Consider the following 7,794-nt stretch of genomic DNA (forward strand, 5'->3'; position numbering starts at 1 on the left):
CGAGCAGCTGGATACGAACAGGTGGAATTTACGCAGCTCATTTACACACTTTTCCTGAAGATAGAAGAGTTTGTTGAATCTGACGTGACATGTTCATACGAACCCTACCGTTCTTTTTAAGCTGGCAGTGGCAGCCATCTTGAATCTGGTTAACCAAAACATAACAAGCTGTTATTTTACTTTTAATGATGCTTTTCTGCGAGTTCCTTTTAAAACTGTCCAGACCAAATATGACTGACAGAGAATTAGAGTGTGGGGATATTTTACAATCTCATGATTTGATTCAGTTCTGATTTTTCAGGCCAAGATTATATTCAAAATAGATTTTTGGTTCAAAACCTTTTGATTTCTAATGATACTCGATTCAATTTATTGTTTTGCAAAGAATCCTTGTGAGGGTCGGATGACTCTCTTTCCTCCTTTTTTGTAGTTTCCTCTTTGTTTTGTTGCTTTCTGCTCATGCATACGTTTCAGAACTGTTAAAACATCCTGCATAATTATGGAAACCAACAGCCAGCAATTTTGTTTTATTATTACTATTATTTTATCGATTTTGGGGCATTTCATATTAATTCTGTTGTGAATGAGAATCGCGATTCTTACATGAATCGATTATTTTTGGCACACCTCTACATAGAAAGTTCAAGTCAAAAATGATAAAATGTTGATTGTAATTAGAATCACAAAAAGCACAAACAAGCTGCACAGTTTGCTCCTACTTCCACATTGGTTTCACCTCCCAAATAAAGTCATGAATTTCTTGTTCTTAACACAATAATCATAAAAAGACGTCATCAATCCCGCACACAACAGCTGCAAGCCAGACAAACCGAGGAAATAAAATAATCCAAACAAAACATAATCTCTACAAACTCGTAAAAGCATCCGGAGTTGGATTACAGTGGTGTTAAACTATTGAAAAATATCTTAAATTTGAACATTTTCTACATTGGAGGTCTGTATTTAGCCCCGCAGTGAGCCGTGTTTTTCGGCTACGTGGGCACTTTCAGCCAGACTTTGGCAGGCACAGAGTTTTCCACATTAGATGAGCTCAAATGATGATGGGAAACTCATCTTTAAAATGCCAAAGATGATGCGATTGATTCAAGCAGAGGAATCTGTGTCTGTGAACTTTGCTGCACTTCTGATTCTCTTTCTCATCATGTAATCATTAGTTAAAAACGTAATTCATTCTTTTTATCATCTCAGTCTGTGATTTGGACAAACCTCCCTTTCTGCAGGCTTTATTTTATTTACTAAAAAATCTATAGGAGGCACTTTGTTGACAAGAAACATGTAGAAAGCACGTTAAAATCAAGTTTAATTTGTTGACATCTAAACCTCATTAAGCAGCAAATCAAGCAACAAATCCCAAAAAACTTGGTCTTTTCAGAAAAACCAAAATGAAGGAATTTATAGTTATTACAGGCTAGTACTGATGTTAGAAGCACAACACTAGATTATTAGGGTTTCCTTTTTATAATGTTTGGTTTATTATGTGTTAATTGATATAGAGTAGTTACATGTCCAAATCATAAACAACACATAAGTGAAACGTTATGATAACATTAGGTTGAGATTTTTGGATGAATGCCTGTAATTCAGCCGTAGGTCAGTAGGGGGCGAACTCAGGCATTGAAGAATCGTGTATAAAAAGATGTACTTCCTGTGTGGTTTTCCTTGTCAGCCCGGTGACAATTAAACCTCACTCGGTTCCAGAATTCTGGTGTTGTATGACTTTATTCCGTCCACAAATCATTTTATTTAACAATGGTGTTTTCATTTGACTTCAGTCATATTAAACACGTATTTTTCTTACATAAGCATAAACTTTCCTTGTTTTGTGCTGTAAACAAGTGGAACAACTTTTACCTTTTGTTTGATTTACATGGCTTGAAATGGTCAGTTTTTATGTTTTGTTATTATATATTTTTATTATATATATTTTTAATTTACATTATTCCTGGGGGAGACTAAAGAAAAGAGCAACAGTCACTGTCATCCCTAAATTCAAGAAATCATAAATTATGACGGGTAGATAAAAAGCTTTGACCAAATCCTCATCCACAAACCAAACAAAAAACTGCATATAAAAGACTGAGAAAAGCTCATTTTCAAGTAATAAATAAAAATAAAAAAATACACAGAACATACTGTTAACGTCACACAAAAGAAACAGACTTCTGTGCGTTTTTCTTTACCTTGGCACTGGAATCCTTGCTTTCCAAATCCCCTGTGAAAAAAGAAAATAGAGATTGTATTGAGCAGCTCTTTACACAGTGAATCAACTCTTTTCACTCAGACATGAACAGATATTCAGTCCAGGGACAAATACTTTATACAATCTATAACCCTACTGAAGGGCTATGCTGAAACGTTTTGGACATTTCTATAAAATTACAGCAACCATTAATAACTTTAAAAAAATGAAAACTGAAATTCAGAAATGACATTTTGGATTAGCTCAGTATCTGATAAAATGACTGTGCTGCTGCAATTTTGTGTTGGCGAATGTCCATCTTGAACTGTAATCTACAACATCTACGGCAACTAGGCCCGTCACAACAATAAATCACTTAATCGTATGAAAAATTAAAATGAAGAAGATAAAATGAAAACAATTGAGATCTTTTTTTTCATACGTTTTTTTGGCCCCTTTCTTGTTCCACATATTTTATGCAATTTCAACAATTCATTTATCAAAATGTTCAGGGCATTCCAGCTATGACTTTTGGTATTTATGCTATTTATACCTGTTTAGCTGTTTCCCTTTTTAGCCACTTTTTAGCCACTTTTTAGCCACTTTTTAGCCACTTTTTAGCCACTTTTTAGCCGTTGAAAAGGAATGGGGCTATTTTCAACATCCTTGAAATCTTTCAAAATGTTTCTAAATCTTTACAGCACCTTCCACGATTTGTTCTGCTCATGCACCTTTTAACTTTCTTGTGCTAATTTTAGCTATTTTTTTATAATTTTAGCTGTTTTCTGCTATTTCAGCTAAAATTCTACTTGTTTCTGCTATTCCTCTGCTATTTTCTACTTCTTTGTAATTCTTTCTTCTACTTTGTGCTATTTATGCTCCTCACAGATGCTTTCTGCTTCATTCAGCAATTTGCTGCAATTTTAGCTAATGTTCAGCTGTTGTTAGCTAAAGTTAGTTTTTAAGCTAAATACATACGTTTGGTAGCTATTACTACTTATCACTGCTACGTTCAGCAAACTTGTGCTCCTTATGCTGATTAAAACATTTCCAGCTACGTTTTAGCAGTTTTACTAAAAACTTTGGCTGTTTTAGCCATTTTAATACTAATTATCTTGTTTTAGTAGTTTTATGCAGATTTTTCTACAATTTTTTTTTACAATACTTTAAACATCTGGGTGCTACTTTCAACTTCTGACTGCCACCTTTAGCTTATTTTTATGCTAATTTTTGCTTTTTTCTTCTATTTTAGTTAAGGTTCTGCCTCTTTTGCTTATCGTCTGCAATTTGTTTCCTTTTTGTAATTCTCTCTGCTAATTAGTTAGTTTTTTTAAAGCTAAATACATATTTTTTTAGCTTTTACAACTTATCTCTATTAAGTTCAACAAACTTGTGCTTCTTATGCTTCCTTATGCTAATCAAAACATTTCCAACTACTTTTCAGCTGTTATACTGAAAACTTCGGCTGTTTTAGCTTTTTTTCTACAAATTATGACTTTTCTAGTATTTTCTGCAGTTTTTTATGCTAACTGTATATTTTTACAACTCTTTCACCATCTCTGTGCTTTTTTCAACTGGTTTTTGCTACCTATAGATTGTTTTATGCTAATTTTAGCTTTTTTGGCTATTTTAGTTAAAATTCAGCTTTCTGCTATTTGACTGCATGCAATAGCCAACATTATTGTAATTATTTCTGCTAATTTGAGCTGTTTAAGCTTCTTACAGTTGCTTTCTGTTATATTCATTTCATTCATTTCTGATTTTTTAACGATCTTTTTGCTTATTCCTACTTTTTTTCTGCAAAATTAAAGATTTTTTGTTCCTTTCTGTTTTTCAAATTGAACTTGCATTAACATTTTTGCTATTAAACATGTTCGGCTCAATTTCAGCAGCTTTCAGCTTAAGTTTTCAGCATGTAGCATCCACACAAGCATTTTTGCAGGAATCTCTAGTTTTCATTTGTTTTGCTTGTTTGTTTTGTTTTCTGATGCCTCCTTTCAGATGGCAACGCCCTCAGGGCACCGTGCCAAACCTTGGGATTGCTGGCAGTTGTTTTTTACATCAATTTTAATGTTAACTTTCGCAAACGGTGTTTATATCGTTATATTAGTTTAAACTGGTCTCCAACAATATGATTGTTTATCGCAATCATTTCTGAGACAATTTATTGTCCAGTAAAATTTGTTATAATACCAGGGATTTCATTAAAAACCACCCAGTGATGTACGAAATGTTTTGCTAATAGACATGCAAGGTTGACTCCAGCAGTTATAACTATTCTTCAAAGATCTTGTGCAATAAGGAACACTTGGAGCATTTCTTATAAATGACTCTCAGCTACTACCACACTAAATTTTATTTTGGTAACAGACACAAATTATTAGCATTTTTAAGTGTAAAAAAGTTGTGGTAAAAGCCAAATCCAACATTTTCATTAAAGCAGGGGTGTCCAAACTTATTCCCTCAGGGGGCCAAAATGAAAATCTACCCAAAGGCTGCGGGCCAAATGCAATAATATAACAGAGGAAATGTTAATACTTTTTAAGTAAAGTGCTTTTACTTTTTATGATTAAGCCAAGAGCCAGTGCAGTGGCCCATGTTTTGTTTGTGTTTTTAATCTGTACACTTGCTCAGGCAGCAAAGGCTCATGGGACGTTTCATATATTGATAAAATATGAGCATTTTTAGTCTTATAAAGTTTTCAAATCTACATGTGTGCTTAAATCTAATGTAAATATCTTCTTTGGTTTCTTGTATTTTATTCATAATCTTAATATAATTCAGTGACAAAGTCAGCTATCTGTGCTACAGTCCCTTATTTAGTCACTGGGCCGTTGGATGTAATTACTGTACATGGAAATACAGAGTTTCTACAGAGGATGACAGGCAATTAAAAACTACTGGTGGGCCAAATGAAATGGCTTAGCGGGCCAATATTGGCCCGCAGGCCCCACTTTGGGCACCTCTGCATTAAAGCAGCGCAACAAAGTTTCATCATTTAGCAATGATCTCCCTCAAAAACCACACTAAATGATTGGATTTGAGCTTTTATTTTGAAAGTTATCCCATTTAGGCTGTAGTTTCATGTGTCCAAGTGTTTTCTGATCGTTTATGTTCTGCCTCGGCCCTGTCCTCGTGTTTAATGTCGCCGCGACGACGACCGAACTTCTTAACAATGACCCTCCTGCACGAGGACAGTGTTTGCGCACTAAAGCAACAAGTTGTTCGTCCTCAGCTCACACCGACTGTGTGTTTTGCACTAAGGAGTGGTGCTAAGAGGAGCACAGGTCACAGTGTAAACCTGCCAACAGTTACACACTCGTAGCAGTAAAAGGGCCTGAAGTCACACACACCCACCTTCGACAGCAGAGGACTGGAAACGTGGGCGTAACTCCAACCTAATGCACTCCTCTCACACTGAAAAAACACTAAAACTATGAAAACTGATCTGCGTTCTAAACATTTACATTTAGCATGTGATTAAAGTGATAATATGCATAGATTTGTCCATGATTTCAGAGTGTTAAATGAAAGCATGTGTTGTCGATTGCCTTTACAGCCGGTAACGGAGTGAAATCCAAACACACCTTGGTCAAACAGTTTCAATATTTTTCCAAAGTATATATAAAAAAATACACCAGTTTCAATGGTTCAAATATTTCTCAGGAAAATGGAAACATTAGTCATCAAACTGGGCTGAACCCAGTAGCTGCACTACAGTCGTTTGTTCGACAACTCAAATCCAAAACTACGAGAATAACGAGAAGGGGGGAAAAAAGTTGTCACTTCACTGCACACTGACTCAAGAAGAAATCTGTTTCTTTGATCTTTTTGCACAAACTGAGCAAAAATATCTTTTTTATTCCACTAATTATCCCAGATCATTTCCCCAAATCAGGTTGAAACTTTTCTTTCTTCTGCTCATTTTACATTAAAGTCATGTTGGGCCAAATGTGGCTCTTTTTTTGCAGTGGACTTTTGTAGACCAAAAAAAAATGAAATAAAATAAAATAAATCACATAGAAGTGCAAAAAAAATGGCTAATTTCAGCAATTATTCTGCAACATTTGAATGCAGTTTGTGTACCAGAATAATCCTAATTATAGAAAGGAAAAATGTATAAATTAATCCAACTTCTAGCCATAACTTAAATACACCATAATTACACATTTATTAAAAAAAAAACACATTAGATAACAAAAGCTAAGGGGGGAAAGCAGAAAGCTGTTTTGAAAACATTTTGTTCAAAACAAGCCACTCACTCTGCAAAAATGTGAAACGCAGGACCTTTAAAGAGTAGATTTGCCTTTTGTTTATTATGGGACCTTCAGCAACAAGCTAGACTCATTTTACAAGTTTAAAGTAGAATGCATGTTTATTTTCTTTAAAAATAAAAAAGAAGATGTGCATAGTTCAATGTTTAAATTCTTGTTTTTTTCCCCGTCTCTTCACAAAAGTTTGGTCTCTCTTTAAAACAAGTTTAAACATGCCAACATGCACACAGATGATCCTAGATTTACATATGTAATAAACTTGTGATGCTGTAGTATTTATATCTAACTTAATAAATTGTGTTAAACCAATCTTTTGTAGCTCAGGTTAAGAATATCCAGTGAGAAAACAAAAACAACAAACATGGCTCCTGAGCCTGCAGAAGGTTGCAGACCCCTTCCAGGATTGTTATTTTCAAGTCAAGACTAATGACAGAGACAGCAGTAACTCCTCCCACAGCCGGGAGCAGGACATTTAGGTGCACCAGAGTTAAACCAGGACTTTTTTTAAAATTATTTTTTAATCCCTCCTGAGAGGAGATTCCTGGTGGTGTTTAAGTGTTAGAAAAGTGCAGGAAATGCGGGTTCCGGGGAGCCCAGAAGTTGCTGAAAGTCTCCGAGCTGCAACAGGCAGCAGGGTGGAGGAAGAGGAGGAGGAGGAGGAGGAGGTGGGAGAGACGGCAGGCTTACCAGATGAAGTCCGTGCAGTGGCTGCAGAACGTCGGCTGCTTGAAGAACCTGGCTATGAATTTATGGTTCTTGACTTCGTGGACGTTTTTTTGCCTCAGAGCTCCTTTTCGGGCGAATCGGTTCGCTACGTCCTCGGTGGACGAGTCGATCAAACTTACATCAGCCATGTCCACCTGAAGACAAATCAATGCAGACGCTTTTTGTTGTTTTTCTTTGTTTTATGTATATATATTATTTGTTTTGTTGTTTTCCTCCAGGAGTGTTTTCTTTCTTTCAGTCTGTGTAAAAGAGTTCCCTTCAGAGTGGAGACAGAAAGTGAAGCGGCGGTCTTCACTGTACTGCCTGTCTGCGGGCTTTCCCTGCCTGTCGCTGCTCCACTGACACTGACAGCTCCACTTCTATCAACACTAAGCTTATGAGACAAACTGCTTCCGGTAGGCGCCTTCAAAGTAAAAGTGTCCTCGTAGTGTCCTCCTTTAATAGGAGCGGGTTGGTTTATTTTTGAATGCAGGTTAACACAAGTCAACAACGCAATGAAATGCTTACATTATTATTACCAAAACCAAGGTCCCACACGAATTTATTAAAGGAAGGCTCAGAAAGCTATATTATTATATTATATTATATTATATT

The 7,794-nt window shown here is 35.6% G+C and overlaps 1 protein-coding gene across 2 annotated transcripts in view; it reads right to left on the reverse strand.

Moving 5' to 3' along the window:
* The window catches only part of LOC106534248 (protein kinase C alpha type), a 77,686-nt gene extending 70,137 nt beyond the window's left edge, over positions 1 to 7,549 (reverse strand). Inside the window, exons 1-2 of one of the 2 annotated variants that reach the window (XM_014030823.1) lie at positions 7,162 to 7,549; positions 2,202 to 2,233 (exon numbers count right to left, since the gene is read on the reverse strand). In XM_014030823.1, the coding sequence (XP_013886277.1) occupies positions 2,202 to 2,233; positions 7,162 to 7,328 (199 nt within the window). In that variant the 5' untranslated portion in view covers positions 7,329 to 7,549. The remainder of the gene's footprint in view (positions 1 to 2,201; positions 2,234 to 7,161) is intronic. The other variant, XM_014030824.1, reaches the window with a different exon arrangement.
* Between the last annotated feature and the right edge of the window lie 245 nt (positions 7,550 to 7,794).

This window comes from Austrofundulus limnaeus, unplaced genomic scaffold (genome assembly GCF_001266775.1).
Source record: "Austrofundulus limnaeus strain Quisiro unplaced genomic scaffold, Austrofundulus_limnaeus-1.0 Scaffold1122, whole genome shotgun sequence".
NCBI classification, from domain to species: Eukaryota; Metazoa; Chordata; class Actinopteri; order Cyprinodontiformes; family Rivulidae; genus Austrofundulus; species Austrofundulus limnaeus.